The sequence below is a fragment of the Macaca thibetana genome, chromosome 2 (genome assembly GCF_024542745.1).
Source record: "Macaca thibetana thibetana isolate TM-01 chromosome 2, ASM2454274v1, whole genome shotgun sequence".
In the NCBI taxonomy this organism is placed as follows: Eukaryota; Metazoa; Chordata; class Mammalia; order Primates; family Cercopithecidae; genus Macaca; species Macaca thibetana.
The window spans coordinates 176,367,804-176,382,636 of record NC_065579.1 but is presented as its reverse complement, the minus strand read 5'-3'; the positions used below and the strand labels follow the sequence as shown (position 1 = coordinate 176,382,636).

General features: G+C 34.5%; 1 protein-coding gene across 3 annotated transcripts in view; it reads left to right on the top strand.

The window, feature by feature from the left end:
- ARL6 (ADP ribosylation factor like GTPase 6) overlaps positions 1–13,239 on the top strand; it is a 38,352-nt gene extending 25,113 nt beyond the window's left edge. For 2 of the 3 annotated variants that reach the window (XM_050778967.1, XM_050778966.1), the window contains exons 7-8: positions 3,292–3,347; positions 9,685–10,185. In XM_050778967.1, coding sequence (XP_050634924.1) covers positions 3,292–3,347; positions 9,685–9,710 — 82 coding nt within the window. In that variant the 3' untranslated portion in view covers positions 9,711–10,185. Of the gene's footprint in view, positions 1–3,291; positions 3,348–9,684; positions 10,186–12,766 lie in introns of those variants that run through there. The other variant, XR_007723230.1, reaches the window with a different exon arrangement.
- The last annotated feature ends 1,594 nt before the right edge of the window (positions 13,240–14,833 follow it).

Below are 14,833 nucleotides of genomic sequence, written 5' to 3'. Positions count from 1 at the left end.
TATGCACTTGTGTCCCCATCCTTTGAATCATTTTCCAAAATAATTTTCCTGGTTTGCTAGAGTCACTATTACCATGTGACTGCTTTTTGTTTGTTTGTTTGTAGTCTGTCTGCCCATACAGGTGTGTTAGCTCCCTGACAGCTGGGGTTTTGTCAGTTTTCTTCACTTTAATAACCCCTACAATAGTCATAGTACCTGGTATGTAATAGGTACACGATACATATTTGTTAAAATGAATTAATGGAAATGGAAATTTTAATTTTATGTAGACATCCTAATAAGGTTGAACTCTTACGTAATTAATGTTGAAATTGTATGCATTGTTTATTTGGAAAACAGTTTCTTATTTAACTCCTTTGTGCCTTTCTACCAAAATATTTTAATAAGGATAAACAGAGATTGTACATTAGATAGTATTTTTGTGCCTACCACTACCATATTAAACTCCCTTCTACCCACCCGCCTACCTCTCTGCTGTAAGAGGTCCTTTCCATGCCAGAGTTTCCTCCTTTTTATAAGAAGGCATCTATGGGAAAAGATTGGAAACAGAAGCAGAGAGATGCACTTCCACAAGAAGGTGAACTAGAATATGAAGCAAGGAGGTAATAGAGTTCAGAAAACAACTTTAGGAACTAGTTTTGGTGCTGAAAGAGTAATGTAAAGACCTTAGGAAAGCTCTTGAAACTTTCCAGTATTCAAAGCCTCCAGCACCTCTTCCCAGGAGCTAAACCCTGCATATCCCAAGTAAAACTTTCATTACTCTAGGATCAGAAAAAAGTCAGTGTCTAATAAATGATTCTTGAGTTGGAATTTGAGGTCCTGTGGTATTTGGTAGGTAAAGAATGGTGGGATTTTGGATAAAGAAACATCTTGAGCTAGAGCCTTTATATTTCTCTAAATCATACCTAAGATGATTACTTCTAAAGTAGAATAATTTTTAATTTCTGTGTTGTATTAAGTATTGTGACTGCTTGATAGAAAGTGCACATTTAAAAACATGGATTTAATTAGTAAATAACCCTCTTTTCTACTTAAAATAATTAACCATTAAATTTTAACAGATTTATTTATTCAATTGTGACATCTCAGTATTTCTCTGTGAGAAAAAAGTAATATCCTGATGCTTATAAGGATGTAGGATGTTATAGTGCCAGTTGCTAGATTTTCTAGATAACTTATAGAAGAAAGCAAAATGTTTCTTTTAAACATGTATATAATTGTGACTTCTCCTTAATTCAAATTGGACCTCTTCTCACTAGGTTCAAGTTAATATCTCATTTATTCGTTTTGTTCTTTATTCTTGGCAATATTTTTAAAAGCATGTATAAAATTGAAAATATATTTATCCTTTTTCTATTTTAAATACAAAAGTAATGCTCAGTGATACAGAGACAAAATATTGTCTGTCTCCTGCCTTGGGTACAAGTAAATTTACTGAGCAATAAAGAGAAGATCCTGGAGAAGTATAGTCTGATAAATTAAAGAAAAATTTTATGTTTTATGTTTGACTATTGTAGTAAACATATAGTCACCTCTGATTTTCAGGGTCTGATTGCGTTATTTTTCTTCAGATGTGTTCTTCGACTCAATCCCTGGCATCATGATTGTGTGTGTGTGTGTTGTATGTGTGTATACTTGTTTACCATCTTGTGGGGGAGACAAATAAGAAGCAACTAAATGTATAAAATGTCAGCTGGGAGGATGAGAAAAAATAAAGTATGATAAAAAGAGAAAGAATAATGGGAGTTGCTCCCTCTCTGAGACCTATTTGAAGTTAGGGAGCAATTCGTGGAAAGATTTGGAGGAATAATTGTCCAGACAGAGAGGCCAGCAAGAAAAAGCCTCTTCTTGGATGAGAATGTACCTGTTGTGTTCCAGGAGCAGCAGGAAGTCCAGGCTGGTTAGAGCAGAGCAATCTAAGGGGAACTTGTAGGAAATGAGGCCACTGAGAAATAACCAGGGGTCATATCACACAGGGCCCAGATTTTTGCTTTATTCTTCCTTATTTGAGAGGAAAGATAGAATTCAAACATTTGTTACGAAAAGATGCAGTTTTTCGTAGAATAATGACACCTACACCAGAGGGGAAGGGTTTTGTTGTATTAATTGTTTGGAACTATAGGTGTATGATGAAATTAATATATTTCTCTTTCTTGATTTAAGTGTTTCAGTTACTGATGTCTTACTCTTACACATGGATAATCAGTAATTTGCTTTGAATAATTGTGTATTTCATGTTGTTTGTTTCTTCCTTTGTATTTTATAATAATTCTATGATAAGCCATATTCTTAGTCTAACAAGTAATTTCTGGGAGATAATTTTTATTTTGATTAGAATTAAGTTAATTCTTTTAGGTACTTCACTATACTTTTTAAAGCTATGCTTCAGCATACTAAAAGGAACCCTAATCATTCAGAAAATCTAATTATATATATTAATTGCTATTATACAATTATATTTTGGAAATAAATGCCTAGATCAATAACTGTACCTTTGAAAAAAGATTAATACTCTAAAAATCCTCTGCATTTTATTTTAACTTATATACTTAATTATGATTATACATAAAATCTCACAATCACAATTTAAGTTTAGTCTCTCAAAAATGGAAAGACAATGGAAGCACCCTGTTTTAGGTGTTTTATCTACATACTTCAAGTGTTTAATTCTCACAATTACCATATGAGGTCAGTGGTACTATTCCGCACTTTACAGATGCTGAAACTGAGGGCAGAAGAGTTGAAGGACCTGGCCAAGCTCCCTCAGCTAATAAGAAAATGATTGAGATCTACCAAGTTTCTGTTTTACTCTACCAGCCTACCAAAGCTATAATTATGAGTTTTTATCCTAAAGATATCAAATTCCATTTCAAAGAAAGGCACACCATAATATGGCTGTATTATAACCCAAGTCAAGCATTTCTAATAATGAGATGGAACCATTGGAACTGAGCAAAATAGGATAGTGGACTGTACAAAACTTTTCTACCACTGGAAAAATAATTCAAAAGTATTTGTTTTTTTAATGTCAGTGTAAGAACTAGTCCTAGGATAAAATAACTTTTCTGCAATATGGTTTTCAAAATCTGTTTATAAATTATAAACACATCTTGTTTCTGAGCACTCAGACTTTTATTTTCTGGTTTATTTTCAATTTCAGTGCTTAACCAGCTTTGCTCAGATGTATGTTATTATAATATATTAATTCTTCATATGGCAAAATTGTAATCCTTTATTCTTACAGTGTTATGATGTAATGAGATGGCTATGTTTCTATGGATTTTATTTCAGTGCTAGTGATGCCATAAAAGGAGAAGGATTGCAAGAAGGTGTAGACTGGCTTCAAGGTACATCACAAAATACTGTGTGTCTTCAGCCTTTGTTTCCTTTTTATTCATATTTTTATCTTTTTTTTATATTTTATTTTATTATATCATTGCCTTTTTTCCTCTTTCCATTTATTTCTGCTATCAGAAAAAATAATACAGTAAGTATCCAATACCTTGTTCCATTTATTTCTATAGCATATTGCTAAAGAATATTTTTACATAAAGTGTTTGAATCTTTACAGTCAATATATTTGACACATATAGAAAATAATTTAAACTATGACAACAAGTTTCTGTCAGATCTAGTAATAGAAGCACATTTAAATTTTGGGACAAATGTTAGGCCCTACTGTCAATAACTAAAAATAAGTCTGAATGACATGTTTCTTTTAAGAATCATGCTGGCCAGGCACGGTGACTCAAGCCGGTAATCCCAACACTTTGGGAGGCTGAGGCGGGTAGATCATGAGGTCAGGAGATCGAGGCCAACATGGCGAAACTCTGTCTCTACTAAAAATAGAAAAATTAGCTGGATGTGGTGGTGCACACCTGTAATCCCAGCTACTCTGGAGGCTGAGGCAGGAGAATCATTTGAACCCAGGAGGCAAAAGTTGTAGTGAGTCAAGATTGCACCACTGTACTCCAGCCTGGCAGCAGAGCAAGAGTCCGTCTCAAGAAAAAAAAAAAAAAAAAAGAATCATGCTGTACTACAGATATAGCTCCATTTGTATATCACATGTATACACAACTTGTAGTACTCATATTTAGTATTACAGATGCTGATCTTTTATTGATATTTTGTATATTTGCAGTTCTGGTTGCTATTAATCAAAATAGTTATAGATTGGTACAGGCTTACTATATTAGGTAATAAATTAACATATATCATTTACCCTAATGGTCTCTCAGCCAAAAGAATGGCTTGAAGCACACAGAGCAGTAGATAGATGTGAATGAAACCAAGCTCATAGGTTCTTATTGCAGGATCCCAATGGCCAAGTCAGAAATTGCAGTTCTGAGCATAACAACTAAAGATCATTTCTGTGGGGAATGTCTCTGCCCTGAACAAGAGTGAATAACAGGATATTATAAATTCTAGCTATAGTCTCATAGTTACAAATTCTTCTACACAAACCTTTTAATGCCAGTTGTGTCTGATTTTTTTTAAATCTTCTGCATGTTGCAAACAATAGCAGGGATATATCACATATCATGGTAGATCTAAGAGTAGCCTGCCTGCTCATACATCATAGTATTAATTTCGTTCAAAGTATGAAATGTGCATTTCATAAATATCTGTATGTGTTGTTGGTAAAATATGGTGGTTTAGTTAACTAGACAGACTATTATTGTATTTCTGTGTCTTTTATGTTTATGTAGTTATAACATCATTAAACTGCAAGGAACATTCAAGTCATATTTTACAATTAGTGACACTTAATCAGGAACCTCTCGTGGTTCTCAGAAGAACTAGCGGGATTTTTCTGTGAACCCAGCAACTTAGTTTCTTAGACTGCAGTAATGAAGTGTTCAAGGCAATGGGATGGATTTCCACCAGAAACAGGCTACAGAGGAATATTCCAGAGAAGATACCAGGAGTATGTTTTCAGCCTCATTTCATATTTTACAGAGTGCTTACCATTGCTAACAATGAAGATACAGCATGGATGGAAACCCTACTGTCACTCGTGATAATGTAATTCAGAGCACAGTATTTACTGAAAATAGGTTGATAGTCTTCTAGATTTTAAAGTGTGGTTCTCCATCCCTTCTTTTCTGGTTTTATTTTGTCATTAGCAGTTAGCCACTAGGTGTCAGTAGCAATCCAACATCACAATACCAATTGCCAAGTCTGGTCTTGATACCTAATTTTTGTTTCTTTGACTTTTCTGATCCATCATTATCTGTCTTACCGCCCAAGTTTTTGTAAAGAGGACACATTTTGGAAATACTTTTGTGTCCTTGTTTTTCCATATTACTTTATGTACCCTTTACAATTTTCTGCAAGGTAAGCAGTAGTACCTCTATTTTGTATAGAAAGCATTGACTGATAGTAAAAAAAAAAAAAAAAAAAGCTTAGGCTTTTGAGTACAACAAATTTATTCTACTACTTATTAATTTACCTCTCTGTCTGTTAGCTGAAATCTCTTACCTTGTGAAGATTTTTTTAATCTGTAAAATTGAAAAATAAAATGTGTTAAATTTTGTACAGATTAAATTAGATACTGTTTAAGTACCTAGCATAAGAAAGCACCCTGTAAATATTAAGTTTACCCTTTTACCTAAACACTCTGTTTTAAAAAGGAGGAAACTAACCACAGGATAAAAGAGTGTATCATTTGGTTTCAAATAGGAGATGCTTTGGTTATATTTTCTTTCCTGCTTTCCTTCTTTCTTTCTTTCTTTCTTTCTTTCTTTCTTTCTTTCTTTCTTTCTGTCTCTCTGTCTTTCTGTCTTTCTTTTCTTTCTTTCCTTCTTTCCTTCCTTTCTTTCTTGCTTTCTTTCTTTCTCTTTCTTTGTTTCTTTTTTTTTTTTTTTTTTTTTTTTTTTTTTTTTTTTTGATGGAGTTTCCCACTTGACACCCAGGCTGGAGTGCAGTGGTGCGATTTCGGTTTACTGCAACCTCCGCCTCTCGGGTTCAGGCAATTTTCCTGCCTCAGCCTCCCGAGTAGCTGGGATTACAGGTGCCCACCACCACGCCCAGCTAATTTTTTGTATTTTTAGTAGAGATGGGGTTTCACCATGTTGGGCAGGCTGGTCTCAAACTCCTGACCTCAGGTGATCCACCCATCGCCTCAACCTCCAAAAGTGGTGGGATTACAGGCATGAACCACCACGCCTGGCCGCTTTGGTTATATTTTCTGTGTAATAACAAATAGTTTACATTGTCATATTCCCAACTGTCTCTAGATTTGAAAAGAGATAAAAATCTATTTTTAAAAAATAAATAGCAGTAAATATAGGAGATTAGTTTGTGTTAGCTAAAGACATTTATGTGAATGTAGCTGTGAAAGGTATTCTAAACTTATATCTTATTTTGCTTCCAGAATTCTGGAATTTCCTAGTATAATAGACACGAAGGCCTTTGGTTCATTTGGGGCTAATTTAATCTTATTATTTAGAGTTTAAGGTTGGGGCCGAGAGCAGTGGCTCATGCCAGTAATCCCGGCACTTTGGGAGGCCAAGGTGGACAGATCACTTGAGGACAGGAGTTTGATACCAGTTTGGCCAACATAGTGAAACACTATTGCGACTAAAAATACAGAAAATTCATCGGGTGTGATGGTGCATGCCTATAGTCCCAGCTACTAGGGAGGCTTAGGCAGAAACTCCGGGGGTGGAGGTTGCAGTGAGCCGAGATCATGCCGCTGCACTCCAGCCTGGGTGACAGAGCAAGACTGTCTCAAAAAAATTTTTAAATAAAGTTTAAGGTTAGAAACTTCTTGGTGAAATATTAAATGGCACATGTAATGGCATGATTCTATTGTCTTTGGAAACGGTCTCAATAATTGTGTATGTAGAACAACCCAAAGACAAGAATGCTTAAATAGACTAGGAAGTATTTTTTAAACTGCCAGAGAATAAACAGAAACTATTGCAGAACTGTAAGTTTTCTTGCCCTGAAACTTTCAAATTGGGTACTTTTAAAAAGAAATCTTCCCAAATAACTAATAAAATGTATTCATTTTATTGCTTTGTCTGCATGGAAAAAGTTACTGCTCCCAGATGTTAATATTAGACTTACAAACTATGCAGGAGTATTCCAATGAAAGAGGATTGATCAAGTACACTTAGTTTCATCTCCTCCCCAACTCTAACAGTAAAGAGACTTTAAAAAAAGATATAATATAGATGGACAAAAAGAAGGGAAGTAGTGAAAATGGCATCCAAATTTTGGAAGCTGAATATTTGATGAATGTTGAATTACTTAACAGACGTGAGAAAGCTGAATCTTAAACTACCAGTGGGGAAAACTGAAAAGCAGCCTAATTTGCATTGCAAATGCAAAGCCTCAGAAATCGGTGGAAATTGAAAATAAGGATGAACGTGGGATAAAAAGAAAAGATATGATTATACATCTTCCCTTTGAGATAAAATTGAAGGTTTATTTTCTGCAGAGTCAAAGACAGTGTCTCTGGACTAGAAAACCCTAGGTGCACAACTGTCTGGTGGTGCTGAATTGAAAAATGAGGAAAAAAAGTTTTCATGCTGAATATTATAACTCTCTTCTACTTCTCCTATTTCTCCCAGAAAACAATGACAGTAAGCAGGATATAGGAAGAGTTATCTTTGGGGAATCAGACCAGCCTAAGAGCAAAGATCTAAAGGTATTAATATTGGAGATCCCAAGGAAATGGCTTGGCCAGATGTACTAAAGGAAGACCACATTTGACAAGCTCCACACGTTTGCAAATTCCAATCAACTTTTTAGTGTTCACTTATGCATAAGAGCAGATAGCAAAGGACGACCAGGCATTTGAGGATGAAAACATTATAAAATATGGGAATGTCCACAAACAATAAAAGTGGGTTCGAGTAAGTAGAATTTATATAGAGAGAACATTTCAAAAAACTGTTAAAGAGTATCCTCAAAGAGATTAAGAGGTGTTATTTTCATGAATAAAGGCAAGAAACTACTTGAAAAGAAAGACCAAAAAAATGAGTTCTTGGAAAATAAGAATATAATAGTATAAATGAAAAATTTAATTTTAAAAAGATGATAAAATAGAGGCAAACTCCTGGAAAGTAGAGCAGAAAGACAAAGAATAGAAAATTTGAAAGGAAAGAAAGGGGTCACGTTCAGGAGGCCCAATATCCAAATAATCGGAAATTCAGAAAGAGAAAACAGAAAAAAATGGAGGATAACAAATCCTCGAACAGTATTTTCTAGAACTAAATCAATGAGTTTTCAGTTGACAGACTTCTCAAGAGCTCAATACAGCGGATAAAAATATTCCCACACCAGCAGGCATCATGACTAAAATTCAGTGCTTCAAACAGTGGAAGATTCTGCAAGCTTCCTGTGAAAAAAATGAAAAGCTTCCTGAGGAAAAAAAGAATAAGAAAACAGAGTAACACCAGATTTATCAACAGCAACAACTTGGAAGCTGTAAGATAATTGGGAAATGCCTGGAAGAGTCCAAGGAGGGAATAATAGAGTTATGTACTCAGGCAGTATGAGTGTATTTTGACAGTAGAATAAAGACATCTTCAGCTATACAGCATCTCAAGAATTTACTTACTATGCATTTTACTAAGGTATCCACTGAGAATAATATTTTTCAAAAACAGGAAAATCTTGGTACAAGCATCAAAAAAAAAAAAAAAAAAAAGAAAAAAGAAAAGGAAATAAACCACGAAGAGAAAATTAAGGGATCATGACACAGGAAAGCCAGCACAAGACAGTAGGGGAAGTAATCCCCAGGATATTAATGGAGACCCTGGAATGATAATGAAAGAAGATATTGTAACAAAATGACTGGGGCAGGCATAGAGAAAATGAGTATAGATTCTAGAGTTTTTTTAATAAGACTCTGAGGAAGAGTTATTCAAGAAGTCAAAGTTGATGGACTATTTAATGTACTTCATAGTAATAAAGGTTTAAACTCTGGGAGTGATGCAGTTGAATTAGAGTTAAGTACATACAACAATTAAATAGATGAGTTGGATGGGAGTGGGAAAGACAATTATTCACTCTAGAGGGATAAAATATAGAAGAGGAAAGGAAAAGTAAGTATACCACCTGTCTTAGCTGTGAATAGCATTTACATAGTCATCATATTGACAGTGACTATATTAGTGTATTAGGAGAATGGGGGTATTATAAGGGTTGCCTAGAAGCAGCATGGGAGTGTGAGAGAGCTGATGTCTCATATTACATTGAAGGAACTGATATTTGAAGAAGTAATAAAAGTATATTGTTTAGAGGTATTGTAAGTATTCATCTAAAAAGGAGTTATAAGTAGTTACCCCTGAAAGGGAGGAATGGAGATGAAGCAAAGTACTGCTGTTTTGCTTAGAAATCTCATAGAACTAGTTGACTCTATGCAAATGTACAACTTTAATAAAAATAATAACTGTAGAATGAATTGTGCTTTTAAAAAAGTAGATGTAGCTGGACCTGGTGCACACTTGTAGTCCCAACTACTAGAGAGGTTCAGGTGGGAGGACCACTTGTGCCCAGAAGTTCCAGTACAGCCTGGGCCACATAGCAAGATCCTATCTCTAAAAAATAATAATAACAAAAGCAAATGTATACATAAGCTTCCAACATGTTGTATAGATTTGACTTAGATTACTTTAGAAAATATATTTTGCCCTATAGAGATTAATAATTTTTGTTTCTTGTTATCAGATCAGATCCAGACTGTGAAGACATGAAAAGATAATAGTTGGAAACCTCTGCAATTTTCAATTCAAGGAATCTATCTAAGGCAAACAGAATACTTTACGTTTTGTAAAAGATGTTTATGCATCAAAAAATATAATTTTCTGCTTGCATTTATGGACTCTGAATGACCTTTTTAAGAACATAGGACTTCAGGTATGCTAATTCGGCCATTAATTATTTAAAAACTGAATATTGCCTCAAAAGGGCTCCCTAAAATTATCAACTTCTTAGTGAAGGTCTACATTTGATTGTATGTAGAATGTCTAAAAGTCAGAGTTACAAGCCCATCATAATTTATATGTTCAGTGTATTTTATTTTTTAATTGTCTTTTTTAAAAATTTAGTTTATGACTTTGCAGTATGAATTGTGCTTGTGAAAAAGAACTTTAAATATTTACAAGGGACCATGGGTAATTAATATATATTCAATTTTTACTATGTGTCACCGTCAATAAAATGTAAAATGTAATGTACCAACTAGTGTGCTTTGTTTATGCTGAAAAGAATAATGCTGTATTAGTATGGTATTTGGTGTCATACTGTCAAGCATTTGTAAACCATCTGAGACTAAGTTAAGCTGAATTTATTTATTCAGTGTATGTTGAACATCTCTACACCAACTAGTCAGGCATAGTCCTAGGCAATGATGATACGGGGTAAATAAGACATATCCTTATCTTCAGATAACTTAAAATTCATTAAGGGATAATTTGAGAAGCTTTTCATGGATAGTATCTAATTTTATTTCATTGGCTGAATGAAAATATTGCAACTTCAGATTAAGAGGTATAAAGTAAATTAATGTTTGATTGTTCAGTAATCATAACTGACATCTTGTTTTTCCCTTTTAAATGCCTCCAATTTGCCATAGCACTTTGTTAAAATAAATTGTGACTTTTAACTTTTTCATGGACATAAACTGCTACATAAATGTTCTTTATAATTTTAGACATATCTCAGACACACGAATTATTATTTCTTACAAATTAGAGACCACATATAATTGTGAACTCTAAATAGAAACCTTCATTTTAATCACTGAGCAACAGTATATAGAGCAATGTTGTTGATCCTGATAAACATTGCATATAAAGAAAAACTGTAATATATAATATATACCATCTCAAATGTCCTTAGCTTTGAAAATAGAAGGCAAAAATAAGTAATAAAGATGTTATAGCCGGGCGCGGTGGCTCAAGCCTGTAATCCCAGCACTTTGGGAGGCCGAGACGGGCGGATCACGATCAGGAGATCGAGACTATTCTGGCTAACATGGTGAAACCCCGTCTCTACTAAAATATACAAAAAACTAGCCGGGCGAGGTGGCGGGCGCCTGTAGTCCCAGCTACTCGGGAGACTGAGGCGGGAGAATGGCGTGAACCCGGGAGGCGGAGCTTGCAGTGAGCTGAGATCCAGTCACTGCACTCCAGCCTGGGCGGCAGAGCAAGACTCCGTCTCAAAAAAAAAAAAAAAAAAAAAAAAAAAAAAAAAAAAAAAAAAAAAGATGTTATAGTAACTGCAGTAGTGGTATATGTTTCACAGAGATTTTAATAAAAGCATATAAAGCTACAATAAAAGTTTTATATTCCAGTTTCTCATAGTCCAGAAATACCAATGATTTGGCATTTGGCAAATGGAAAGTTATCCAGAAAATTCCAATGGCGTAGCATCTTAGGTAGTTTACCATCTCTCTTGTACATTGTTTTAGAGGATACAAAATGAAAATCTTATTAATCTAAAGTTGCTGCAGATATGGAAGGTACATAATGATGGAAACAATGAATGTAATTTTTTAAAAAACTGATATGCTATTTTTAAAAAACTGATAAAACTATTTTAGGATGGAGAAAGAACTGATTGAGAATTCAAATCCTCGCTCACTTATCATAAGGTAGTAATAAAATTAGTAAGAGTCACTACTATACGATCATTATATTATAAGCAGGTATTACACATACAGAATTTTCATCATTTAATCCTCCCAATAAGCCTATGTGGTAGGTGTTATTATTTCTATTTTATAGATCAGTAAACTGAGGCCTTAAAATGTTATGTAATTTGCCAAAGTTCAAAGAGCTAGTAAGTCTGGTACTAGGATTCAGTACCAAGCAGTCTGTTTAAGAGCGATGATTCGAGTATGGTAGATATTAGAAATACAGATATATCTACCAGAATAACAACTAAAATGATAGAAAAGGCTCTTTCTTGGGACAGCAACCAGGACAGGGATGGTAGAGGGAAGGTCAGAGACTAGAGACTACTCTTTGGCTTTTTTTTGTTTTCTTTTTTTAAAAAAAAAAAAGCTATTAGCTCTACTCAAATTTTAAACTCTGGACATAAATGACTTTGGTAAAAGTCCTTAAAACTATTTTAACAAATTATTTGGTATTCCACAAACTACAGTAGCTCATACCTATGCAAATATTTAGAAGAAGAAGTACCCTTTTTCTTTGTTTTCATGATCTCCAAAATCTAGTTTTTAGTCTATAAACATCCATCCCTACTCCATATTTTCATGTAAAGATTATGTAGAAATAAGTTGGGCAACAGTGTAGTCACAGGATGCCATATAAGTGTGAATAAGCTGAGATTATTGCATTTGTATTTAGCATATTATACAATTAAAATGTATTTTATTAAAGCTGAAGCAAGTTGTTTTTCATGTCTAGACATCACTGTGTTACAGAGTTTAATTCATTAAGCTCTGTATTTGAATATAACACCTTGTAAAATGTTTGAAACTTATTCTCTTGTGTGCTTTGCATTTAAATATTTGTATATGGCCCTGTTCAGCCTGTGCTTTGTAAGTCACAAAAGGGCTGGGTTTTATATGTTTGTTTTTTATTTCTAAGCTCTCTGCGAAAAAGTTACAAATTGTCTCCTGGTTGTTTAAGATATTTTTTCTTTGTAATTTTTTATATCATGTATGATTTTCATAAATATGTGCAGTTACTCTTGATAATACTTGTCTTAGTCATTTCAGGTTGCTATAACAAAGTACCGTAGACTGGGTGGCTTATAAACAACAGAAATTTATTTCTTACAGCTCTGGAGCTGGAAGTCTGAGATCAGATTGCCAGCATGGTTGGGTTCTGGTGAGAGCCGTCTTGGTTGCAGACTGCCATCTTCTTCTTGTATCCTCACATGGCAAAAGGAGGGCAAGAGAACTCTCTGGAGTCTGTTTGATAAGAGCATGAATCCCATTACATCTTCACATGGCTCCTCCCAAAGACCCCACCTCCTAATATCATCACATATCATCACATAGGGGTTAGAATTTCGACACAGAAATTTTGGGAGAACACAAACATTCGGTCAGTTGCAATACTTAAGGCAAATTCATCTTGCTTATAACTCTGGTGCATTAAAATACTATTGCATCTTAACCGAGTTTGTACTTATTTTCTGCTTTCTGATTATTCCCTTTGTTCATAAAAATAAATGACTGGTATTACATGGTCACCTAAATAAATAGGTTTGTGTATGTCTGTGACTAGAAAGAAATACTATAGTGATTAAGAAATGGTTATTGTGTTTAATTGAATGTTTTAGGTTACTTAGTTATTACATTTTCATCTTTCTCCGTATGGATGCTCCTGCTCAACTTTGCCTGCCTCAGAACCTTTATGGCTCTTTCTTCCAATCACTTGATTTCAACACCAGATTTAGAAGCTTCGTCGGCATACCATGTTAAACTGCTTTTCTGGCAATTTAGAATAAACCAAGAAAGACATAAAATCCGTCTCCAAATTTTAAATCACCAAGTAATGCTAAAAGTCATCCAGGGATACTAGATACATTGAAAATAAAACTTGATTAGAAATGTAGTAGTAATGATAAACATCTTATAGCTTTTACAGTGTGCCCACCCTTCATAAGCACTTTACATATATTCATTTAATTGTCATAAGAACCTTGTGAGGTAAATATCATCTCTATATATAGATCAGGTGTCAGTAAACTGCTAACCCATTTTTGTACTGCCTTTAATGTTTATTTTACATTTTTAAAGAGTTGTTAGGCCAGGCATGGTGGCTCTTGCCTGTAATCCCAGCAGGTAATTGGCCTTTGGGAGGCCAAAGCAGGCGGATTACTAGAGGACAGGAGTTTGAGACCAGCCTGGCCAACATGGGGAAACCTCGTCTCCACTAAAAATACAAAAATTAGCCAGGTGTGGTGGCATGTGCCTGTGCTCCCAGCTACTTGGGAGGCTGAGGCATGAGAATCACTTGAACCCAAGAGGCAGAGGTTGCAGTGAGCCAAGACTGTGCTACTGTACTCCAGCCTGGGCAACAGAGTGAGACTCTGTGGGTGCAGCACACCAACATGGCACAAGTATACATATGTAACAAACCTGCACGTTGTGCACATGTACCCTAGAACTTAAAGTATGAAAAAAAAAAAGGTTGTTAAAAAGGAGGAGGAGCAACAGAGAATACATGTGGCCTGTAAAGCCTAAAACATAAACCGTCTGATGCCTTTTACATAAAAAGTTTGTTTACCCCTGTAATAGATGATAAAGTGAGGCAAGAGATAGCATATTGCAAATAAATGGAAGAAACCAGATTTTGAGTCTACAAGATCTGGCCCTGGAATCTGTGTTCTTACCCTTTACATAGCTTTATAGCAAAGCTAAACATTCTAAAGTGCAATAGAACAATTTGAAATTACTTTCTTCTTAAATAATTGTATTAAAAATGAAAAATTGGGTGCAAATGGCTGAAAAGCAATGCTCTTTGGAATTTCTTTAATTTCCCATTAAGAATGAAAAGTATTAAGTCTTGGCCTTCTGGTTTTTGTTCTTCCTTTTCTTTAAATGGGTGGCAAGAAATAAGGCAGATGATGAAGCATCAAATATGTTAACTTTTAAAAGTATAGAAACACATACAAATTTTCCCCAAGCATCTGGCTTGGACTTTCAGATTCCCTGATGATTTTTACCAATATTTTGAGGTAAATGATAGCTACTGTTGATAGTCTTGAAATGTATATGTTAGCATATAGTGAAGGAAACAAAAATAAAATATACTAATTTGGTGTATTTTTGAGAAAGCTATGGAGAGGGCCTGCAAACACAAGTAGCCCTACAAAGCTGTCTTTTGTGGGAAAGATT